The sequence below is a fragment of the Pristiophorus japonicus genome, chromosome 19, assembly GCF_044704955.1.
Source record: "Pristiophorus japonicus isolate sPriJap1 chromosome 19, sPriJap1.hap1, whole genome shotgun sequence".
Lineage (NCBI taxonomy): Eukaryota > Metazoa > Chordata > Chondrichthyes > Pristiophoridae > Pristiophorus > Pristiophorus japonicus.
In genome coordinates, this window is record NC_091995.1 from 33,450,720 (window position 1) to 33,477,017 (window position 26,298).

Here is a 26,298-nt window from a genome sequence, read left to right on the forward strand (position 1 = left end):
GACCTTCCAGTGGTCTTGGAGCGCGGCACTCCTCCCTTAGGTTCCGCACCACCACTGCAAACGACAGATGAGAGGCGGGACCAAGATCCTTCTTCTGCATCAGAGAACATTCCCACCTCGGCACCCACCGCTCCTGTACCCGTGCAACGACCGCCTCTGCCTTCATCCCTTCCAATGAGGCACCGCCTGAGGAGATCTTCGGCCAGGCGGCATGAAGCGAGGAGGGGAAGGGGTAGAGGTGGGGAGAAGAAGGGTAGGGGGGAAGGAAAGTGAGGTGCATGTCTGCAGGTGATGGCTGTCTTATATCTCCATGTGGGTGCATGCAATTTGTTGTAATGTATGGAGGTAGCGGACCACCGTTCTGCTCTGCATTTGTAGTCTGTGTTGCTGGACATGTTGAACATTTGATTGATGTCAATGGTAGAAAAAATGAGGTGTGGGCGGGGATTGGATGTTATTGCCTGATTTCAGACCAATGTTGGTATAAAAAATTTTTTTATTGAACATAACCTTGTTGTGCATTGTCTCAGATAGCTGGACAGTTACACACTGGTGATTCCTTAACATGAAAAGATTAAATAAAACTTAACTTCAATCAACGTAAACTTTAACTGGCACCAAGGTGATAGAAACATAGACATAGAAAATAGGTGCAGGAGTAGGCCATTCGGCCCTTCTAGCCTGCACCGCCATTCAATGAGTTCATGGCTGAACATGCAACTTCAGTACCCCATTCCTGCTTTCTCGCGATACCCCTTGATTCCCCTAGTAGTAAGGATTTCATCTAACTCCTTTTTGAATATATTTAGTGAATTGGCCTCAACAACTTTCTGTGGTAGAGAATTCCACAGGTTCACCACTCTCTGGGTGAAGAAATTCCTCCTCATCTCGGTCCTAAATGGCTTCCCCCTTATCCTTAGACTGTGTCCCCTGGTTCTGGACTTCCCCAACATTGGGAACATTCTTCCTGCATCTAACCTGTCTAACCCCGTCAGAATTTTAAACGTTTCTATGAGGTCCCCTCTCATTCTTCTGAACTCCAGTGAATACAAGCCCAGTTGATCCAGTCTTTCTTGATAGGTCAGTCCCGCCATCCCGGGAATCAGTCTGGTGAACCTTCGCTGCACTCCCTCAATAGCAAGAATGTCCTTCCTCAGGTTAGGAGACCAAAACTGTACACAATACTCCAGGTGTGGCCTCACCAAGGCCCTGTACAATTGTAGCAACACCTCCCTGCTCCTGTACTCAAATCCCCTCGCTATGAAGGCCAACATGCCATTTGCTTTCTTAACCGCCTGCTGTACCTGCATGCCAACCTTCAATGACTGATGTACCATGACACCCAGGTCTCTTTGCACCTCCCCTTTTCCTAATCTGTCACCATTCAGATAATAGTCTGTCTCTCTGTTTTTACCACCAAAGTGGATAACCTCACATTTATCCACATTATACTTCATCTGCCATGCATTTGCCCACTCACCTAACCTATCCAAGTCACTCTGCAGCCTCATAGCATCCTCCTTGCAGCTCACACTGCCACCCAACTTAGTGTCATCCGCAAATTTGGAGATACTACATTTAATCCCCTCGTCTAAATCATTAATGTACAGTGTAAACAGCTGGGGCCCCAGCACAGAACCTTGCGGTACCCCACTAGTCACTGCCTGCCATTCTGAAAAGTCCCCATTTACTCCTACTCTTTGCTTCCTGTCTGACAACCAGTTCTCAATCCATGTCAGCACACTACCCCCAATCCCATGTGCTTTAACTTTGCACATTCATCTCTTGTGTGGGACCTTGTCGAAAGCCTTCTGAAAGTCCAAATATACCACATCAACTGGTTCTCCCTTGTCCACTCTACTGGAAACATCCTCAAAAAATTCCAGAAGATTTGTCAAGCATGATTTCCCTTTCACAAATCCATGCTGACTTGGACCGATCATATTACCTCTTTCCAAATGCACTGCTATGACATCCTTAATAATTGATTCCATCATTTTACCCACTACCGATGTCAGGCTCCATTGATGTTTGAGCTGCACACATACAGCAGTGTGTCAATGTTGTCACTCACAGCAACGTTCTTTCAGGCAAATCGTTCCGATATCAGCTCCTCACGTAAGAGTCTTGCAGCTATGTAGCCACCATGGCCCCTTTCCTGCAGTCTGGAGGGGGTCGTGGGCATGGTTGCATAGCCAGCCTGATTGTCTGGCCCTTGGTCAGCATTCAGCCCATCGTCGTCCTCTTCCTCTCTCTCATGAGGTGGAGCATCAGTCCCTTCTGACAATTCTTGTCCCCTCCTGATAGCCAGGTTGTGCAGCATGGAGCACATGACCACGAATTTAGCTACTTGCTCAGGGTTGTATTGTAGCTCCCCTCCCGAGTGATCCAGAAATCTGAAGCGCTGCTTAAGTATAGTTATTGTTTTCTGGACTACATTACGTGCGTTTCTGTGGCTCTGGTAGTATCGTTTCTCGGCCTCAGTGTGGGTGTCACACAGGGGGGCGTCATCAGCCAGGTGGCTAGGCCATATCGGTATCACCAAGCATCCAGCATTGTCCTTGTGGCTGACTCTTAAACATGTCAGAGACAACGCTCTCACGCAGGATGTGAGCTTCATCGAAGCTGCCCGGACATTTGGCATTCACTGCCATGATGATCTGGTTGTGGTCGACAACTAGTTGGACCTTCGGGGAGTGAAATCCTTTTCTGTTATGAAAAAGCTCTGGGTCCTGAGAAGGAGCCCGCATGGCGACGTGAGTGCACTGTATTGCTCCCTGCACCCTGGGGAATTTAGCAATGCGGTAGAATGCTCCAGCCCTGTCAGTCTGAGCCTCCCTGCTCATGGGGAAGCTGATAAAGTCCATCCTTCTTGCGTACAGGGCCTCCGTGACCTGTCTAATGCAGCGATGGGTGGCATGGTGAGACAGAGGGGAAATCTCGACTGCGCGGAGGCCCGAAAGGAACCGGACGCGTAGAAAGACAGTGCCGCGGTGACCTTGACCTCGACCGACACTGCTGGCTTGATGAGCTCACATATTGCACTGATCACCATCTTGTGGAAGCGCAGTCTCCGAAGGCAGGTGTGCTCGGACACGTCGAGGTTAAGATCTCTTTTCCCTGTACGTGCGGAGTGTGTATGGTCTGGCCCTCCTCCTCATTCTTGCATGCCTTAAATTGGGCACGCAATGATGTGCATCACACATTGAGCCATGTTCACTCTGCAGCATCTGTGCATTAATCGATGCAGGCTGAGAAATGACTGGCCCCATTGCAATGAAAGTATAATAGCGATTGATCAGAAGCAATAATTTCCTCACTCAAATACACCTACAGTAAACCCCCAATAGTCCAGAGTCTGAAAATATGTCTGTTGAGATGATCACTTCGCCTGAGAAGAACTCCAGAGTCAATCCAAACTCCCCTGAAGTTGAAGCAGCATTTTGAATGAAGCGACCTGCAATTTTAAAAATGGCACCCATACCGCTGGCTTTAGTTCAGAACAGCTCCACGTTTTCCGGGTGGTTTTTTGGGCGAGCGATATTGTGGGCGATATGTGTGTGAGGTGGTGAAAGTGACAATCTCCTGGGCGTTAGTTTCGGTAAATGTGGTCTTTACAACAAAAAAAAGTGGGCGGTCGGTATTATTGAATCTCAGCGTTAATTCCGTGCGGAAACTAACGCTGGGTGATATTCTGGGCGTTGATTTCGCCCATTCTGATGATTCCACCCAAAGAAAGTGGGCGGGCGGTATTATTTTTTCCCGGCGTTATGCATATGATCGGCGATAAGTGTCCGAAAAATGGGCGTCAGTTTTCATTTTGTGGCTAAATGGGCGATATACGTCATTTCAGCGGTAAAATAGACGTTAGGTGGGCGTTAAGCATGCAAAAAAAGTGGAACATCTAGCCCCAAGTCATCATCAACATCTTCACCGAGGCATATGAAAGCATGGGCTTTACATTAAACATCCATAAGATAAAGATCCTCCACCAACCTGCCTTGGACAACATGGACCACTTTCCATACCTCGGGAGCATACTATCAGCAAGGGCAGACATCAACGACGAGGTCCAACACTGCCTCCAATGTGCCAGGACCTCAAATCTGGCAACAAGCTTATGGTCTACAGGGCTCTAGTGATATCCGCCCTCTTATATGGCTCGGAGACGTGGACATATACAGTAGACACCTCAAAGCACTGGAGAAATGCCAACAACGCTGCTTCCGCAATATCCTGCAAATCCACTGGGAGGATAGACACACTAATGCCAGTGTTCTCGTTCAGGCCAACATCCCCAGCATCAAAGCACTGACCACACTCGATCAGCTCCGTTGGGTGGGCCACGTTGTCCGCATGCCCGACACAAGACTCCCAAAGCAAGCGCTCTATTCGGAACTCCTACACGGCAAGCGAGCCCCAGGTGGGCAGAGGAAACGTTTCAAGGACACCCTCAAAGCCTCCTTGATAAAGTGCAACATCCCCACCGACACCTGGGAATCCCTGGCCCATGACCGTCCTAAGTAGAGGAAGAGCATTCGCGAGGACACAGAGCACCTTGAGTCTTGTCGACAAGAGCATGCAGAAAACAAGCGCAGGCAGCAGAAGGAGCGTGCAGCAAACCAGACTCCCCACCCACCCTTTCCTTCAACCACTGTCTGTCCCACCTGTGACAGAGACTGTAATTCCCATATTGGACTGTTCAGTCACCTAAGAACTTACTTTTAGAGTGGAAGCAAGTCTTCCTCGATTTCAAGAAACTGCCTATGATAATGATCTATCACTATGGACGAGGAAAGCCATTCAGTTCATCTTGCCTCATCCACCCAGAGAGGCCGGCCTGTTCAACCTTCCTCCCACCACCCCAAATGACCCTAAATGTAATCATGTCGGAAGCTTTGCACCTCCCCTACTCTCCCTCCTGGAGTCCATTGCAAGTACCAATCGCTCTCTGTGCGAAAAGGAAGGTCCTGATAGCGGACCTGAATCTGCCTTTTACTGGTTGCAGTACTGAGGGAGTGCTGCACTGTCGGAGGTGCCGTCTATCAAATGAGACATTCAACGAGGTCCCGTCTGCTCTCTCAGGTGGACGTAAAAGATCCCATGGCGTTATTTCAAAAACGAATAGGGGAGTTCTCCCCGGTGTCCTGGCCAATATTTATCCCTCAACCAACATCACAAAAGCAGATGATCCGGTCATTATCACATTGCTGTTCGTGGGAGCCTGCTGTGCGCAAGTTAGCTGCCGCATTTCCTTACATTGACCGCACTTCAAGAGTACTTCATTGGCTGTAAAGCACTTTGGAATGTCCTGAGGTCCTGAAAGGTGTTGTATAAATGCCAGTCATTCTTTCTTAAACCTGCTCTGTCTTGTCCTACTCTCGCAATTTCATATTCCGGATTGATCTTTTCTAATTCCTGGTCGGGTTAGGTTAAAATTGTGTGTGAACCCTGGTACTCGAGTTGCCAACTCTGTACATATTTCTGGAGGTTTCATGGCACTACCTCCCATCCCCAAGCTGCCCGCCATGTCATTCCTGGCAAAGCCCCACCTTCCCACACCGATTGGAAAGCGAACATTCTCTTCATTATCTGATTGGATGATTCTTGACTGTCAGTCAAGCAGCTTTTTTAGTCCCGCCTTCCAATATTTTTATTACTAATGGGACCGATGTTGCCCCTGTCCTTAAGGCCTGTTACCACCACAAATCAGCCATGCTGCAGAGTGGAGTGGCCACCAACTTTTCGTGGAACGGCCACTGTTAGCGCAATTGCCCTCCCGAGTTTTCCCAGCGGTGCCCCGATCTCCTCCCCCTCCCCCCACCGCTCCGCTGCTGCCAATCCGTGGTAAGTATGTCATCATCGGCGGCGACATTCCTCTCTTAAAATCTCGGCCCGCCCGGCGCTGCCAAAACAAGCTTTTTCCCGATGGTCCAGTGAGGCTGTGGCCTTCTGCAGCGGTGGTGCGGCTTCCCCTAAAGGGGAGGACCTATTGCCGCTGCCGCCATGTTTTTTATTTCCATTGGCCGACTGAAATGTCGGCCTGACAATTGTGTCCCCGGGTTCGGCCAGGCCGCCAACAAGCAGCCTGGTACCCCCTCTTGGGCTGGCCGAGACTCTTCCTGGTGGCCCATTGGCCGAAATTTTACAATCACGGAGCCTCTCCCCTTTAAGTGAAGGGGAGAGCCATGGTTCCACGCCGTCGTGATGGCGTCATCGCGACAGTGACTCCGCTCCGCCCCCAACTTCCACCCCTCAGATGTTGCAACCGCCGGTTCTCCACCCGTCAAGTGTTGTCACCAACCCCATTAAGAGCGACTTCAGGATCCAAGGAAAGGAAAACAGCAAAGAGCCGAATGTCGCTCAAGAGGCAACCTGTGGTAAAAATCGTTCAAACGGGGTGGGAGCACCCAGTTTTGGGCGGGGGGAGGCGGGGGGGCAATTTCTACCCCAATCAATGAAAGTGTTTAAAGAATGTATTTTAAATAAGGCACGGTACTTTTTTTGTTTGACAATTCTATGATTTGTCTCTTGGGGGTTTGCTTACAGCAGTGTCCTGGAGATCAGTCTTTAAATTCCTGGAGACTCCAGGCCAATCCTGGAGGGGTGGCGACCCGAATTGATACATACCTGTCAGGCCCACTGAGACAAACTCTGAGGCTGCTTCAACAACTTGTATTTATACAGCGGCTTTAACATGGTAAAACATCTCAAGGCACTTCACAGGAGCGCTATCAAACAAAATTTGATACCGAGCCACATAAGGAGATATTAGCACAGGTGACTGTTCAATGATATAGGTTTTAAGGTGCATCTTTAATGAACAAAGAGATCATTCCAGAGCTTAGGGTCACAGCCAGTTGAACACAGTGGTGGAGTGATGAAAATCACCCGATTTGATTCTTCAGTAGGGTCTCAGTTTATGTGATTAGATTTGCTGTGAATTTAATATCGGAAGGGTTAAATTGGCGTCCTCAAAAATCTAACCGTGTAACCGGGTACGAGGCAGCGGCAGTGGATTATCAGACGCAAGCCGCAGTCTGTCCCTTTCTGTCTGCACCCTTTCCGGACCGGACCAGCAGGTAAATGCAGTTACAGTCATGTCCAGCAGATGGCAGCATACACATGTCCACAGACAGCCTTGGTTAGAAGAAATAGAAGCTGGAGCAGACCATTTGGCCCCTCGAGCCTGCTCCGTCATTTAATAAGATTATGGCTGATCTGTAATTTTTGACAGTGCAGGACCGATTTTTAACCTTGTCCGTTACGGCGGAAACCAAGTGGCTAAAATGGCGGACGGGTGCTTCCTTATCAAATGGCGTCCTTTGCCAATACAACTGCTATATTTTGGGCAGAGATGGGACCTCACCCTTCATATATTCAAAAGCTGTGGTTTGATGATGTAATTCAGGCTCTGTTCTCAGTTACACTATCCCATCAAACACTCCCAGGGCAGGGACAGCACGGGTTAGATACAGAGTAAAGCTCCCTCTACACTGTCCCATCAAACACTCCCAGGGCAGGTACAGCATGGGTTAGATACAGAGTAAAGCTCCCCCTACACTGTCCCATCAAATACTCCCAGGGCAGGTACAGCATGGGTTCGATACAGAGTAAAGATCCCTCTACACTTTTCCATCGAACACTTCCTGGGCAGGTACAGCACAGGTTAGGTACAGAGTAAAGCTCCCTCTACACAGTCCCAGGGCAGGTACAGTACGGGTTAGATACAGAGTAAAGCTCGCTCCACACTGTCCCATCAAACACTCCCAGGGCAGGTACAGCACGGCTTCGATACAGAGTAAAGCTCCCTCTACACTGTCCCATCAAACACTCCTAGGTCAGTTCAAACAGCTGCCCACAGCTCACTGGCTCACTGCCAGTTCTCTCCCATGAAGTGTGACTGATTGGGAGAGGTGAGTGGCATTCGTGGATTCCACAATGGCAGAGGAGAGGAAATCGGATCAAACGAGCTCTGTAATTCCATTCCTCGCCTGCTACATGTCCTGTTCATTCCAATTTCCTCACTTGCTACATCCTTTTTATCTGCAACTCTGTGAGAAACACATTGCGACATTTAAATCCCCTTCTTGTGGAGGGGAGCATGTTGTGGCGGATTTGTTATTCAAAAAAGATAGCTATCAGTTCTGGTGGGGGGGGGCAATGATGGAGGAATTATCACACACACAGGATAATAAGCTTGGATTCCAAAGGCCCGCCTGTCTCGGTCATTCAAATAGGCTTACATCTGTGCAAACAGCACGCTCCGCAGGGCTGTTTAGCTCTCAAACCAGCCTCTATCGCCTATCGGAGTGTGAGATAGCCAGGCTCAAGATGTTGATTTGCTTTGTGTGACTCCTGTCAGTTTGCTATCAATCTGAATGTCCTAAGGATGAATGACGCCATGCCAATAAATGGAAAAAATGCTCATCGAGGCATGTATACAGGATCTCGGTACTCAGAGGGCACAGTGACCGGGTACAGAAACACTCCTTCAGTACTCAGAGAGCACTGGGTACAGAAACACTCCTTCAGTACTCAGAGGGCACTGGGTACAGAAACACTCCTTCAGTACTCAGAGGGCACTGGGTACAGAAACACTCCTTCACTACTCAGAGGTTACGATTTATTATGACCCCACCAGAAATTCATCCCATACCTGCAAACGAGGAGAAATCTGGGCTGTCATGTCCCGCCATTTATTCCTCATCTTCGGAATGACGGAAGGATCAACACTTGATCATCCTGTGTCTTGGGCTGTAAATTCCCAAAAGTTTTGATGGAACTGTCGACGGGTAAATAAATGGTAGCTAGGACAAGCAATATATTTACCAGAACTATAGACTCACTGTTGCTTTCTGTTCTTCTCAGTGACAGAGTTGCTTGATTTTTCGTCATAGAATCAGAGACTGATACAGCCCATCATCCCAATACCGGCTTTTTGAAAGAGCTATGGAATTAGTCCCACTCGCCCAGCTCTTTCCCCATAGCCCTTATAAATCCCATTCCATTTTGAAAGTTACCATTGAAGCTGCCTCCACTGCCCTTTCAGACAGCGCGTTCCAGATCACAACAACTCGCTGCATAAAAATAATTCTCCTCATCTCTCCCTCTGGTTCTTTTGCCAATTGTCTTAAATCTGTGTCCTCTGGTTACTGACCCTCCTGCCAGTGGAAACAGTCTCTCCCTATCTACTCTATCAAAATCTCTTCTTGTTTTGAGCACCTCGAGTAAATCTCCCCTTAACCTTCTCTGTTCTAATGAGAACTATCCCAGGTCTCCTAAAAGAAAAAAAGAACTTGCATTTATATAGCACCTTTCACAACCTCAGGATGTCCCAAAGCACTTTACAGCCAATGAAGTACTAGTGAAATGTAGTCACTATTGTTATGTACGAAACATGGCAGCCAACTTGCGCACAGCAAGCGCCCACAAACTGATATGGTAGATAAAGTAAAACTATTTCCGCTGGTTGGGGATTCTAGGACTAGGGGGGATTAGCCTAAAAATTAGAGCCAGGCCTTTCAGGAGTGAAGTTAGGAAACACTTCTACACACAAAGGGTCCGAATTTGGTGAAGGCCTCCGCCCGCCCAAGTGCCGCCCAACGGATCGTCGATGGCCGCCGAGGTACCTTGGGCGGGGTTTTCATCAAAAAGGTCCTTCAAAGGTCGGCGGGTGGCAAATGAGGGACCTACATCGCCAATCTGGGCGGCAGCCGGCGGGAGCTCCCAATCTCGGCGGCAAAGGCGCTTGCCACCCAAGTGCCGCCGAGGATGGAGTCGGGCCCAGGGAGGGTCGAAGACCTGCAAAGTAAAAGCATCGAAAACAAAAGTATCGGAACACCCTCAAGGGACCCCATACAGGACCCCTGTGTAGAAAAAAAATTAAAAAATGTTTACTTACCTTTTTTTTCCAGCTCTTCATACTTACCGTCAGGGACAGACCAGCCTCCTCGCAGCGGTTCACCCCCATTCTGGTGCCGACTCTCGCCCGCACCAATCTGGCATCTCGGCGGCTGGGAGTCCACTTACGCCACTCGGCCGTCTGCTGACATCAGCGGGCGGTTCCCCGCGGCTCTCCCCTCGCGCCAGCTCAAGACCAGATCGAAACTGGCACTGGGCGGAACCCGCAGAGGAATGTGGGCGGCAGGGGGCGGTGATTGCATCAATTTCACGTCCAGGTGGAAGTTTGGAATTTTCTTCCGCAAACAGCAATTGATGCTAGATCAGTTGTTAATTTCAAATCTGAGATTGATAGATTTCTGCGAACCAAAGGTATTAAGGGATATGGGGCAAAGGCAGATGTAGCGAGGTAGGTCACAGATCAGCCATGATATTGAATGGCGGAACAGGCTCAAGGGGCTAAATGGCCTCCTGCTGTTCCTATGTTCCCAAAGAGCAACGTGATAACGACCAGATAATCTATCTTAGTGAGTTTAACTATTTCCAACAGTACCATTACCAGCACCTGCTGTTCAAGAAAATGGGCGGTGGTTAAGAACTGAAGTTGTTGAATTCGCTGTGGAGGTCGGAAAGTTGCAAAGTTCCTAAGCTATTCCTCGAGCTTCCATTTAGCTTCATTAGAGCAGTGCAGGAGGTCCGAGGACAGAAAGGTCAGAGTGAGAGTGGGGTGGGGAATTGAAGCGACAGGCAACCGGAAGCTCAGGATCACGCTTGTGGACTGAACGGAGGTGTTCGGCAAAGTGATCACGCACTCTGTGTTTGGTCTCCCCGATGTAGAGGGTACACATCGTGAGCAGCGAATAAAGTATATCAAATTGGAAGAAGTACAAATAATTCTCTGTTTCACCTGGAAAGAGGGTGTATGTTGCCCCCTGGTATTTATATAAAACAATTATATGCGAGGGTGTGCATTAAAGAGCCTGTGCTACTTTCTTTAAAAAACCCTGATTTTAACTCTGTGTATCCTGTAACCAGCAAGAACTTAATCTGTGGGAGACAAGAAATGATTTGCTTTTGAGGCAACAAGTACAACAACTTGTATTTATATAGCGCCTTTAACATAGTAAAACGTCCCAAGGTGCTTCACAGGAGTGTTATCAAACAAAGTTTGACACCGAGGCACATAAGGAGATATTAGGACAGGCGGCCAAAAGCTTGGTCAAAAGAGTTTTAAGGAGCATGTTAAAGAAAGAGAGAGAGGTGCAGAGGCTTGGCGAGGTTTAGCGAGGGAATTCCAGAGCTTAGGCAGCTAAAGGCACTGACGCCAATGGTGGAGTGATTGAAATCAGGGATGCGCAAGAGGCTAGAATTAGAGTAGTGCAGAGATCTCGGAGGGTTGTAGGGCTGGAGGAGATGACAGAGATCGGGAGGCCGTGGAGGGATTTGAAAATGAGGATGAGAATTTTAAAATCAAGGCGTTGCCAGACTGGGATCCAATGTAGGTCAGTGAGCACAGGGGATGATGGGTGAACAGGACTCGATGCGAGTTAAGACACGGGCAGCAGAGTCCTGGATGAGTCACTACCAGAGCGACAATATCAGAGGCCTGGGAGTGAGTCGGCTGGCTGCCAAAAGGTTGGAGAAGCAAGGTAAAATAAAGTTGTGTCGGCGGCCATCATGGTCAGACTTGGTTCTATAGGGTCAGCTTGCACACTGATAGCAGTAACGAGAAAGATGAGAGAGTTCAAAGACTGAAGACTCACGGAAAAAGATACAAGACAGAGAACGGGAGTTCCCTTCCTCTTTGTCAAGCTGCTCTTGGCAGGGGCCTCAGCGATGTGTTGGGTGCGTGTCCTGCTATGGAGATAGAAATTAGACTGGAGCGATAGCGCATGGGCCCCTCGTTATAGGCCCATTGGAAGAATATTGGGTGGGTTGTATAACGGTCATGCGATGGCACACCCATTGCACTACTGCCCAAGTCGGGGCAAGGGGTGAGTGGCACACGCTTACAGTCACCATTTCTGCTCGCTTACTGACGTCAGTTGGCTCAACAACGACGAGCTCCCCTATTGGCTCACCAGTACGGTGCCACAACGCATCGAGCGGTAAAGGTCCCAGGTGCGATTGCTGTCCATTGTTGGCGCATTTACAGCTGGTGTCACCTGTATCAACTCGACGTGTTTCTACCATGAGGGCGAAGGAAATAGAGGGATATGGGGCCGAGAGGCAGGAGGTGCATAGGTAATTACAGTGGGAGCAGGCCCGTGTAGAGTATAGACACCAGCATGGACCAGTTGGGCTGTATGGCCTGTTTCTGTGCTGTAGATTCTACATTCCTATCATGAGAAAGCTGGAATCGAAGGTGGCAAGAAGTATTCAGAATGGGAGAAAGAAAGAGAGACTTGCATTTATATAGCGCCTTTCACGACTACTGGACGTCTCAAAGTGCTTTTACAACCAATGAAGGAGGAGGAAACATGTAGAGCATAAACGCCAACATAGACCAGTTAGGCCGAATGGGAAGTGTCAGTGCAGCAGATTCAACATTATTCTACCTGTTTCTGAATTTTTCTCCTCTTTTCTCAGCAGGGATTCCTGAGCCGGCGGCTAAAAGGCTCAATCAAGCGGACCAAGAGTCAGCCCAAACTGGATCGAACCAGCAGCTTCCGGCATATTCTTCCCCGATTCCGCAGCGCAGACCATGACAGGTTGGAAGATAAGGAGTTTTACTCAGTTCTTTTTAACTGGTATCAGTCAAGCCATTAGTAACAATGGAGTTTAACAGCTTTTACTTGTTACTTCGGTCTCCTCGCATTTAGGTATGTGTGCCTGTTCAAGAGAGAATGTGTGTGTGTCAAGTTGAGAGTGTGCGCGTGTGTTGGTGGGTGTCTATATTTGTCTGCGGGGGGTTGTGTGTGCTTGTATACGTATGTGTGTATGTATGCGTACATGGATGTGGCTGGCTTTGTGCATGTGCGTACAGGGTTCCATGTGTGTCTACGTGCATGCACAGGTGCACATACAATCACAGGAGGGTATATGTGCACCCACTTATGTGCTGGCCTCTCTGTTCGTGTGTTTGCACTGTAGGAAGGAGGCAATCACACAAGAATCAAAGACAACAACAAAAACTTATATTTATATAGCGCCTTTAACGTAGTAAAACGTCCCAAGGCGCTTCACAGGAGCGTTATCAAACAAAAATTTGACACCGAGCTGCACAAGGAGATATTAAAGCAGATGTCCAAAAGCTTGGTCAACAAGGGAGGTTCTAAGGAGCGCCTTAAAGGAGGAGAGGTCGAGAGGCGGAAAGGTTTAGCGGGGGGAGTTCCAGAGTGTAGGCCCAGGCAGCTGAAGGCACGGCCACCGGTGGTGGAGCGATTATAATCAGAGATGCTCAAGTGACCAGAATTAGAGGATCGCAGATATCTCGGGGGGGGTTGTGGGGCTGGAGGAGATTACAGAGATAGGGAGGGGCGAGGCCATGGAGGGATTTGAAAACAAGGATGAGAATTTTGAAATTGAGGCGTTGCTTTAATTACTTGATGTGAATTCGGGTGCTGGCAGTTATTCCAGTTTGTTTGGTTTGGGTCACAAGTCAAATTAGCAGCAGTTTTGAGTCAGATGGCCAATCATTGTATTGCCACTCAGTATATTGTCGGCTGTAAAACACAAACACGGATACAGAGATGGTAATTAGCCTCCCGTACCATCACTGAGAGCTAGTCATTGTCTCTAGAGTCCATTGCCAGCACTGTACATAAGAACATAAGAATTGGGAACAGGAGTAGGCCATCTAGCCCCTCGAGCCTGCTCCACCACTCAACAAGATCATGGCTGATCTGGCCGTGGACTCAGCTCCACTTACCCGCCCGCTCCCCGTAACCCTTAATTCCATTATTGGTTATTACTATTGTACTTACTAGTGAGTCTGTGAAAACAGCTAATTGACCATAGAGTCCATAACTGACAGCTACTGACCCATAGGGGGGAATTTTAACCTCCCACCTAGTTGGGGCCGGGTGGGTGGACAGGCCTGAGGCACCGCAAAAAGCAGACACTCAGGCCAGCGCCCAACAACCGGAGCCCCAACTCAGGCACTCTACAAGAGAGCGTAAACCACCAGAGAGACTCAACCTGTGATCCCAATAAGACTTTGGGGGGGAGGTGATGTCATGTATTCAACCAGCATTGTAACCCATGTATAATCTGACCTAAGTTGTACACTGTGAGAACAATGACCACTAGGTAGAAGACACTCCTAACCTGGGCCTTCAGGTACAAAAGGGGAAGCTCCACCCACCTTCATCACTTAGAATGCTAAGGAATAAAGGACAGGTCACAGACTGACCTTCTCTCAAGCATGAGCCTCGTGTGCATTAATACGGTATAGTAAGGACCTATCACATGGCTTCTGAGTAAGAACTGTGTAGAGCACATGGCTTTATTGTTATTACAGCAGTAGTGCACTAAGTGGCTCTACAACACTTGTCCCTCCTTATTGAAGAAGTTAATTTTAGCAAATAATCATTGTGCATGACTTGCATGGTATACACAACACTTGATATACATTTCTCAAATGGAACCCATTTTATGTATCCAAATTCTACTATAGAATTCTGTAACACAAATGGAAGATATGAACTTATTTTCCATATTTACAGATTAAACTTAACCACTGGTGTTCTGTTTTTGAAGAGGACACCTCCTTTCTTGAACAGAACATTTACATATTGTTGTAGGACTTTGACTCATTCTAGGCTGAGCCTGAGGAGAGTTTTTCTCCAAGGGCTGACCTTGATCTACATTTGCACTCTCTACACTTTCAGACTGTTTGTCTGCTTGACCTAGACTCAGACTTAAATTCTGACTTTCTCTTGGACTTGTTTCTGGTACATCTGGTGTAGGATTTGCTACTGGTATTCTACTTGTTACAAGACCATCTGACTCATCAGAATAAATTGAAGCATCCCAACTTTCAACTTCTTCCACATCTGTAGGTATGATATGATCACTGTAAACAAACCTAACCTTTCCATGATCAAACATCTTGACCAAATATGTGCAAGGGCTTCACTACTCTTCCTGGTAACCACTTTAACCATTTATGGTGATGGTTCTTCACTCTAACCTTCTGGTTCAACTTCACACTTATCTCTCTAACTCTACCTTTATCATGACTCTCTTTCTGTCTTGATTGTTTATCTTTAACTGACTGTGCCAAGTTTGGCTTTAACAAAGGGAACCTGGTTCATGACTGTCGTTTGAGAACAACTCTGCTGGGTTTCTACCAGTAGTGGTATGAAGAATATCATGATAGGTAATCATAAAATTTGGTCCAACAACAACTGACATTTCTTTGGATTTAGATCCAACATTTGCTTGATGAGGGCACCTTTTACAATTTGTACTGTGCGCTCCGCTGCACCATTTGAAGTAGGATGGTACAGTGGAACTTTGGTATTTTGCACACCATGTCTGCTCATGAACTGTTTGAACTCTTCAGAACAAAATTGCGGCCCATTATCAGGCACAATTTCTTCTGGGCACCTGTACGAAGAAAACAAACTTCACAAATTGTCTAGTGTTTTACTTGTTATTTTCCGCATCAGAAACACCTCTTCCCACTTCAAATGACTATCACTATGAACAATTGCTGTCCTTCTAGCTCAGAAAAATCTATATGTAACCTTTGCCACACCTTGGGAGGCCATTTCCATGGCTGTAATGGTACTGATGGTGGTTTCTTGTTCACCGATTGACATGTCATACACTGACTGACGATGTATTGTATCTCTTTATCTGAACCTGGCCACCATAAGTAACTGTGTGCAAAATTCTTGATCTAGCATGGTTGTAATGGATGTTTTTGTGACTGGAAGGATGTTTCCAGTGGGGTTCTGCAAGCTCAGTATGGCTCCCTTGCTTTTTGTGGTATATATCAACGATTTAGATTTGAATATAAGGAGTATGATTAAGAAGTTTGCAGACAACACTAACATTGGCTGCCTGGTTGATAATGAAGAGGAAAGTCATGGGCTGCAGGAGGATATCAATCTACTGGTCAGGTGGGCAGAGCAGTGGAAAATGGAATTTAATTCAGAGAAGTGTGAGCTATACACTTTGGGAGGGCTAATAAGGAAAGGGTATACATATTAAGCGGTAGGCCACTTAATAGTGTAGATGAACAAAGGGACCTTGGAGTGCTTGTCCACAGATCCCTGAAAGTAGCAGGCCAGGTGGATAAGGTGGTTAAGAAGGCATACAGAATGCTTGCCTTTATTGGCCGAGGAATAGAATATAAGAGCAGCGAGGTTATGCTTAAATTGTATAATACTTTGGTTAGGCAACTGCTGGATTACTGCGTGTAGTTCTGGTCGCCGTATTATAAGAAGGACGTGATTGCACTCATCATAGGAGGTCCCTCGAACGAGGATGACTTGCTTCCACACGAGTTCACAGATGTTTCAATGAAGAACCCGATGTTCCAGTCCTGAACTCCAATTGAGGGGGTGAAAGATGCCTGTGCGTGGATTTTTTTAACATGTGGTGACCGTTGCACATTAGCCACCCCACGGGCTTGACAGAGCTAGGCCTTTATTCAGTGGCAAGGGTTAACCGGGACAACTGGAGACCTGCTCTGCTGCACGGACCTAGTGTTCACACATATCGCAGTGTGGACTGGCCCGTGCTGCCTAGCGAGGGTGCACGAGAGAGGGTGCAGAAGAGATTTACTGGGATGTTGCCTGGAATGGAGAATCTTAATTATGAGGACAGATTATGAGGCTGGGTTTGTTCTCATTGGAACAGAGGAGGTTGAGAGGAGAGGAGTGTACAAAATATTGAGGGGCCTGGATATAGTGGATAGCAATGGCCTATTTCCATTGGTGGAGGGGTCTATTATGAGGGTGCATAGTTTTAAGATGATTGGTGGAAGGTTTGGAGGGGATTTAGGGGGGGCTTCTTTACGCAGAGGGTTGTGGGGATCTGGAACTTGCTGCCTGGAAGAGTGGTAGATGCAGAAACCCTCACCACATTTAAGAGATGGTTGGATGGGCCCTTAAAGTGCCATAACCTGCAGGGTTACGGACCTAGAGCTGGTAATTGGGATTAGACTGGATAACCTCTTGTTGGCCGGCGCAGATATGATGGTAAGTATTGCAGGGAATTGAATACGACCAGGGTGATCTCCTGGACTAGTTTCGATCGCCTGGATGAGTCGGAGAGGAATTTTCCCAAATGTTTTCCCCCAAATTGGCCTGGGTTTTTATCTGGTTTTTGCCTCTCCCAGGAAATCACTTGGCTCCGGTTGGGGTAGAGTGTAGAATGTAAGGGATGTCACAGTTGTGTGGGGCAGACTGGTTGGGCTGGGTGCTCTTTGCCTTTCCGCCATTGTTCATTGTTCATAGGTTTATATGTAATCTTCAGGGCTGCTGACCGAGGGCCATGCGGCTCTTTGTCGGCCGGCGCAGACACAATGGGCCGAAAAGGCCTCCTTCTGCGCTGTAGTTTTCTATGATTCTAAGCACATTCCCAGGTGCTAGTCATGAAGATCTCCGAACAATTTAGACCTGAACCTATTTGGGATAACCATTCTTGCTCCCCACATGATACAATCTTTATCCACTAACAATTCATTCAAGAAGTATGGATGAATATCTTCCTCAGATATCTGGTTTGGCCATCCATTTGTTATGTAATCATACACCTTTGACATAACTAGGCCACATTTGATTGCCCTACCAATCTCTTCAGCTCTGACTGGCAGCTCATCAATGTATGAGAAATAAAATACTTCTTCCCTATTGGGTGTAACTTGTGATGGGGATGGCAACCTGGACATAGCATCAGCATTACTGTGATCAGCTGATCATCTGTACTCAATGTCATGTGTTTAGGCTGACAAAATCAAAGCCCATTTCTGCATTCGTGCTGCAGCTAAGGTTGGAACAGGGAACTTTGGATGGAGGATTGCTGTCAGTAACTATGGTAAATTTATGACCAAACGAGTATTTGTGAAACTCCTTGACCCCAAAAATCAATGCCAAAGCTTTTCTTTCGATCTGCGCATAATTCCGCTCACTGGCACTGGGAGTGCGTGAAGCAAAAGCAATTGGTCTCTCCTCCCCACTATGTAGTACATGAGAGATCACTGCCCCAACTCCATATATATATTCAATAGGCTACCATTGGAGAGGCGTCACATGCTAGCTTAATCTCCTTAGATACGTCATAGTGAACTAACATGGTACTCTCTACTAACTGGCTTTTACACCCTTTGCCTGCTGTGTCGCATTCTTTTGACCACTTCCAACGGACCTGTTTTCTCAACAACTCATTCAGTGGATGTAACACTGTAGTCAAAATTGAGAGGAACTTTCCGTAATAATTCAAAAAGCCCAAAAATGATCGAAGTTCAGAGACATTCTTTGGAGTGGGTCCAATTGCATCCAGCTTTCCTTTGGTTGGATGTAAACCATCTTTGTTTACTCTGTGCCCTAAGTACTCCACTGAGTTTTGAAATATCTCACACTTGTGAGCAGTCACTCGTACTCCGTGCTTCTCTAGCCGTTTGAGCACTTCAGTCAACACCTTATCATGCATTTGCCTGTTTGGTGAAATGAGTATGTTATCAAAATAATACACTATCCCTTCAATCCCTTGCAAAATTTGGTTCATCACCCCCTGGAATATATCGGGGGCAGAAGATACTACAAATGGTAGCCTATTGAATATATATAAGCTGAGGTGAATATTTATAGTCAAGCATGACTTGAACTCTTCATCTAATTCAAGTTGTAGATAAACGTTTGTAGGATCTAACTTTGAAAAGATCTGTCCACTTGTCAGCATTGTGAACAAATCGTCCACATTTGGCAACATATTGGGGAAATTACCCTCTCAAACCTGATTTACGGTTACTTTATAATCACCACACAATCTTATCCAACCATCGGACTTAGGTACAACAACAATGGGTATAGCCAAATTACTCAGATCTACCTTAGAGATAATGTTCTCAGTTTCTAGTCTTTTGAGTTCTTGCTCAATTCTCTCCTTTTGAGTTCATATGGTACGGGTCGTGGCTTGCAGTAAACTGGTCTGCATTCTTCTGCATTCTGACCCTCACCTTGAAGCCTTGGATCGGACTGCCTGTTTCGCGGAACACTTTCAGATGCTGCTTGATGACATCATCTTTCAATGCAAATTTCATTTCCACACGTAAAATCTCATTCCAATCCAGCTTCAGTGATCCCAACCAATTTCTATCTATCAAGGCAGGCTTGTCTCCTGCCACTACTATGAAAGGCAAGCTGTGATACTGATCCCTGTGTTTCACTGGTATGGTGACACTTCCTACTACAGGGATTTGCTCTTACGAGTAGCTTCACAGCTCTATCTTCGATTTCTCTAGTAGATTATCACGCAACTTGTGGCAATACAGCAATTCTGGTACTACGCTCAGGGATGCATCACTGTTGATTTCCATGGGTATCCTGGTTCCTGCAACATCGATATGATGACAGTACTTCATAAATTGCTGTTAGATACCTTCGTGCTCTTGATGACGTGAATCTCCAGAACCTCCTTGCCCTACTACTTCTCTTCAACGCTGTGTAATGTCTGGCGGTTTCTGCTTCTAGCATTGCCAGTCTGTTTACTCTTCTGTCAGCATGCCTTCACAAGATGCCCAGTTTTCTTGCAGTAGAAACACTCTGCCTTCACATATGGACGGCTTTGAGCGATGTGTTATCCCAGGCGCCGATAGCACAATGTCAATGCACCTTAGCCTACATCCTTCAATTCTCTACCATTCAAATAGCTGCTGGATTTCTCTCACCTGCTACATCTGTCTCCAAACTTGGACAACAGTTCGTTGATGCTCTAAACTGACTCCATCCTACCAATGTCAACTTTTACCCTTCACAGGGCCTCCAACTTTAACTCTGGACTCATTATTATTGTCACCAACCTATTCCCTGCTACTACCAGGAAATGTGCATCCCTATAATTGCTACATAACCAAGCCTATGTAACTTGAGTTTTTCCCTGTGTCCATTCGCGTGCACATGTTAGCTGCTGCTCTAGACCCGAGTACACCACTTCTATTTCCACTTCTCTCTCGCCCTTTTTCTTTTCTTTCTATCCCTCCTTGACCAGTCTTTTCTGTCGTCATGCCGCCTTTCATCGATCCTCTATCGGAGACTCTGCCCTCCCAAATCCCTACCCCAAACCTTCATTACGTTTCGACCTTTGTACTCTCCTGCCGCCGTCCCAGGCTCGACTCCTTCTTAGATAAGCCTATAGTATCCCTTTGTGCCTCTCTGAGCATGATCCAAAGAGTCCACTGTGGCACTCGTCGCTGTCTCCTCTGGAGTAGCAACCCCAACTGTCCCATCCTACTCTCTCACTGACCTTGCCGTTTCTGGCAGGGGGCTAACCTTGCCAATCTCCTCCCTGTTCAACTCACCCCTCCTAGCACTGACCCTGTGTAAGCTGGCAGTGCATCACCAATCCTCTCCGCATCTCCTTGCAGAGTATCCGTTTGCTTGCGAACAAGGCCTTTGCCATCCATGAGCTTATCGTGGATGATTGCACCGACATCATAACCCTGACGGAAATATGGCTGAAGGGTGATGACACCTTACCTTTAAACAAAGCCTCCCCACCTGGCTATACCTTCCACCACTTGCCCTGCCCAGACTGCCGTGGTGGCAGTGTGGCTCTCATTACCAAATCATACCTTCATCTGTCCCCTTACTCCTCCGGCACTTTCTCCTCCTTTGAACATTTCATCTCATTCCACCCCTCTCATCTCATTTAAAATTCTCCTTCTCTACCGCCCCCCAAACACAATAAAAATGTTATCACCAAGATATCTTCACTGCTTTCCTCCCTCAGCCTCTGCACCGAGCGACTTCTCATCCTCGGTGATTTCAACCCCCATCTCAATTCATCAAACTCTCTCTCCTCTGAGTTCACTTCCCTCCTATCGTCCCTTAACCTCTTCCTCCATGTGAATTCCCCAACCCATATTCACGGCCACCCCCTTAACCTTGCCATCTCCCGTGGTCTCACTATTCCTACAGTATCAGTTACAGATAAAGCCACCTCTGACCATTTCCTTGTATCACTCTCCACCAAATCCCTCTTCCCCCACCCAACCCTACTTACTTCTGCATCCGCGCCTGGAACAAACTCTCTCCAAACTCTCTTACAACTGCACATCAACTCAAAACTGTTCAGCCTTTGGCCCTCCATTCACAATGACATTTCTGCAGCCACCAATCTGCTCAACCACACCCCCACCACCACCTTTGATGCCCTAGTCCCTATTAAAACCATTACTCTCTCTCACCCTGGCCGTTCCCCCTGGTACAGCCCTCATCTTCACCCCCTCAAGTCCAAGGGGATGCAGACCTGAACGGATGTGGTGGACAACTGGTTTAGCCATTCACCGCCAGGTCTGGCTGCACCACATAAAGCGTAATCGGGTCCTACTCTTGTCTGCCAAAACTGTTCACTATTCCAGTATCATTCTGGGATGCAAAGATAACCCCCGGATACTATTTTCTACTGCTAACTGTCTCCTTAAACCCCTCTCCCTTCACCACCTCACTCATCTCCAACAACAAGTGTGAGGCGTTCATGGACTTCTTTGTCTCAAAGATTGAGACCATCCGATCAGCTTCTTCTGCCATTCCCTTCCTTCCCCTAGCCCACCAGGCCAAACTTCCTATGAGGTTCCCCCCTGCCAAAGCTGTCATGTTTTCAACTATCATTGCAACCCATGTATAAGCTGACCTAAGCTGTACACCTTGAGAACATTGACCACAGGGGGCGAACTTGTGGGAGACACTCCTAACCTGGACTTTCCAGTATAAAAGGGGAAGCTCCACCCACCGTCTGCACTTGAGGTCTTGGTAATAAAGTTAACTGGTCACAGAGTGACCTTCTCTCAAGTATGGACCTGGTGTGCATTTATACTGTACAGTAAGGATATATCATTGGCGACGAGAAACTGGGATTTAAGCCACACGAGCATGGCCACTAGAAGCACAGAAGAGAGGAACTGTGTTGGTGATGATTGGGACGACTTTATTGAGAGACTACAGCAAAGTTTTGTCATTAAGGAATGGTTGGGACAGGATTCGGCCGACAAACACAGGACTCATCCCCTGACTGTTTGTGGATCCAGAACATACTCCCTGATGAAGGACCTTCTAGCGCCAGAGAAGCCGGCAGACAAGACGTTCGAAGAGCTCAGTAAGTTGATTGGGGAACACCGTAAACCGGCGAGCAGCATGCACATGCCGAGACACCGGTTTTACACGCACCGGCGGCGAGAAGGGCAAAGCGTTTCAGACTTTGTGGCAGATCTCCGGCGACTGGCGAGCCTATGTAAGTTCCCAGATGAATGCAGAGCGGAGATGCTGTGAGACTTTTTTATTGAGGGCATCGGGCATGCTGGGGTTTTCAGGAAACTGACTGAGACCAAAGACTTGACCTTGGAAGTGGCGGCTCTGATAGCCCAGACAATTATCTCAGGGGAGAAAGAGACCAGAATGATTTATGGCAAAAATCTTGGCTCAAATGCGGCAAACGACCAGGGAGTCAACATTGTTAATGCAGCACTCAGTTCTTTCGGCAGACAAGGGCAATCGGATATGCCCCAGCATGCAGTCGAACCCAAAGGGGAAATTCAACAGAGACAATGGCTAGCTGAACGCCGATTCATGCCATCGCAATGGACAATGCGGTCAGTAATGGGGCCATCAACACCTGTTAATGGTGCGCTTAAGGACAGTTACAGAGACAGTCAGAGACGATCGACTGGTAATGGACCTTTTGTTTCCAACAATGGGGCCGCTAGCTCATGCTGGAAGTGTGGAGGCAAACACCCAGCCAGAGCCTGCAGGTATCAGCAATATACCTGCAGAAACTGCAACGTCAGCGGTCACTTGGCGCATATGTGCAGGAAGCCTGCAGCCAGGTTGATGTATGAGGAGGATGGGCCCGATGTAAGCCCTAAGAGGCTAAATGAATACTGGGGGGAATTGCTGGAAGCTGAAGTTCAGCGAGTTCATGTGGAGCACATATACAGTTCATATACCAGGACGCCACCGATAATGATGAAAGTGCTCCTCAATGGCATCCCAGTATTAATAGAGCTAGAAAGTCCCTGATGAGTAACAAATAGTTCGAAAGGTTGTGGGTGTCCAAGGCCAGAGGCCAAAATTATTGCCGATTGATGCACAGATACGGACATATACAAAGGAGATCATTCCGGTGCTAGGCAGTGCCACGGTAGTCGTGACCCACAAAGATTCGGAGAACAGATTGCCACTCTGAATTGTCCCGGGGGACGTTCCGCACTACTGGGGAGGAGTTGGCTTGCTGTCATGAACTGGAAATGGGGCGATGTCAATGCAATTTCTTCTGTGGAGCGAGTATCATGCTCACAGGTCCTGGACAAATTTGACTCATTATTTCAACCCGGCATTGGCACTTTCATGGGGGCCAAGGTAGTGATTCACGTAAACCCGGACGCCAGGCCAGTACACCACAAGGCCAGAGCGGTGCCGTACGTGATGCGGGAAAAGATAGAATGCGAATTGGACCGCTTGCTGAGGGAAGGTATCAACTCGCCAGTCGAATTCAGTGACTGGGCGAGCCCAATCGTGCCGGTGCTCAAGGCGGATGGGTCGGTCAGGATATGTGGCGATTACAAGGCCACCATCAATCGGGTGTCACTCCAAGACCAGTACCCGCTACCGAGAGCGGAGGACCTCTTTGCGACGCTATCCGGTGGCAAACTTTTTTCAAAATTGGATCTGACCTCAGCTTACATGACCCAGGAGCTGGCGAGTGACTCGAAGAAGCTGACCACCATCACGACATACAAGGGGTTGTTTGAGTATAACAGATGTCCGTTCAGGATTCCTTCGGCCGCCGCAATCTTTCAGCAAAATATGGAAAGCCTCCTCAAGTCGATTCCAGGGTCGGTGGTTTTTCAGGATGACATCCTCATCACGGGTCGTGATACTGAAGAACACCTCCACAACCTGGAGGAGTTGCGACGCAGACTGGACCGGGTAGGGCTGCGACTGAAAAAGGCGAAGTGCGTCTTCTTAGCTCCAGAGGTAGAATTCCTGGGGAGGAGGGTAGCAGCAGACGGGATCAGACCTACTGCGTCCAAAACGGGAGCAATCCAGAGAGCACCCAGACCCCGTAACACGACGGAGCTGCGTTCGTTCCTGGGGCTCCTGAAATATTTTGGTAACTTTCTTCCCAAATTGAGCACGCTGTTAGAGCCGCTACACGTGCTCCTACGCAAAGGTCGCGATTGGGTCTGGGGGGACAGCCAGAAAAGGGCTTTTGATAGAGCACGCAATTTGTTATGCTCCAACAAACTGTTAATGTTATATGACCTGTGTAAGAAACTAGTTTTAACGTGCGATGCGTCGTCCTATGTGGTCGGGTGTGTGTTGCAGTGTGAATGCCAATGGTCAGTTACAACCGGTAGCTTATTCCTCCAGACGTCTGTCCCAGGCAGAAAGGGGCTATGGGATGGTAGAAAAGGAAGCGCTAGCATGTGTATATGCAGTAAAAAAAAATGCACCAGTACCTGTTTGGCAGGAAATTTGAGCTGGAGACAAATCACAAACCCCTAACATCCCTTTTGGCCGACAATAAGGCCATAAATGCAAATGCATTGGCCCGCATACAGAGGTGGGCACTTACGTTAGCCGCTTATGACTACACAATTCGGCACAGACAGGGCACTGAAAACTGTGCCGATGCACTCAGCAGGCATCCACTAGCCACCACTGAGGGGGCAACTGAGCATGATGCTGAGATGGTCATGGCTGTTGAAGCTTTCGAAAGCGAAGGCTCACCTGTGACAGCCCGTCAGATTAAAGTCTGGACAAATAAAGACCAGCTACTGTCTTTAGTTAAGAAATGTGTCCTGAATGGGGACTGGGCAACCACGTACGGGACATGCTCTGAGGAATTTAAATGGTTTCATAGGTGCAAGGATGAACTCTCGATTCAGGCCGATTGCCTACTGTGGGGAAACCGCGTAGTCATGCCCCAGAAGGGCAGAGAGGTGTTTATCAGAGAACTTCACAATGAGCATCTGGGCATTGTCATGATGAAGGCAATTGCCAGGTCACATGTTTGGTGGCCAGGGATAGATGCAGACCGGGAACTTTGTGTTTGCAGGTGCAAAACATGTGCTCAGCTGGGCAACGCACCCAGGGAAGCCCCCTTAGCCCTTGGTCCTGGCCCGCCAAGCCATGGTCACGCATCCATGTGGACTATGCAGGTCCTTTCATGGGAAAAATGTTTTTGGTTGTAGTAGACGCCTACTCCAAATGGATTGAGTGTGCCATTTTAAATTCAAGCACATCCTCTGCCACGGCAGAAAGTCTATGGGCAATGTTCGCCGCCCATGGTCTACCGGACATCTTGGTCAGCGACAATGGCCCGTGCTTCACAAGCACTGAATTCCAGGACTTCATGGCAGGCAATGGAATCAACCATGTCAGAACGGCACCATTCAAGCCGGCCTCAAACGGCCAGGCGGAATGAGCAGTGCAGATAATCAAACAGGGGATGCTCAGATTCCAAGGGGGTTCCCTACAAAGCCGCTTATCATGCCTGCTGTTGGCCAGTAGATCCCGACCACACTCGCTCACAGGGGTTCCACCTGCAGAGCTGCTAATGAAAAGGACGCTCAACACCAGGTTATCCCTTATACACCCGACTATGAAAGAAATTGTTGAGAGCAGGCGTCAGTCACAATGTGACTACCATGACAGGAATGCAAGGGCGCGATGTATTGATGTCAATGACCCTGTTTTTGTCCTTAATTACGCTGCAGGGCCCAAATGGCTTGCAGGCACTGTGATTACCAAAGAGGGGAATAGGGTTTTGGTAGTTAAACTTACCAATGACCAAATCTGCTGCAAACACGTGGATCAAACTAAAAGGAGGTTCAGCAACCCCATAGAAGAAGCAGAGGAAGAACACGACGTAGAGTTTACTCCACCACAGGTGACCGAACACCGGAACCAAGTGGTGGAGAGCCCAGTCACTGCGGGCAGTCCGGACAGGCCTGAGGTACCGCAAACAGCAGACACTCAAGCCAGCGCCAACAACCGGAGCCCCAACTCAGGCGCTCTACAAGGGAGCGTAACCCACCAGAGAGACTTAACCTGTGATCCGAATAAGACTTTGGGGGGGAGGTGATGTCATGTATTCAACTATCATTGTAACCCATGTATAAGCTGACCTAAGTTGTACACCTTGAGAACATTGACCACAAGGGGCGAACTTGTGGGAGACACTCCTAACCTGGACTTTCCAGTATAAAAGTGGAAACTC

At 47.9% G+C, this 26,298-nt stretch overlaps 1 protein-coding gene across 2 annotated transcripts in view; it reads left to right on the plus strand.

The window, feature by feature from the left end:
• LOC139229825 (ras/Rap GTPase-activating protein SynGAP-like) overlaps nucleotides 1-26,298 on the plus strand; it is a 389,857-nt gene that overhangs the window by 23,766 nt on the left and 339,793 nt on the right. For both annotated transcript variants that reach the window (XM_070861417.1, XM_070861416.1), the window contains exon 2: nucleotides 12,493-12,614. In XM_070861417.1, the coding sequence (XP_070717518.1) occupies nucleotides 12,493-12,614 (122 nt within the window). The remainder of the gene's footprint in view (nucleotides 1-12,492; nucleotides 12,615-26,298) is intronic.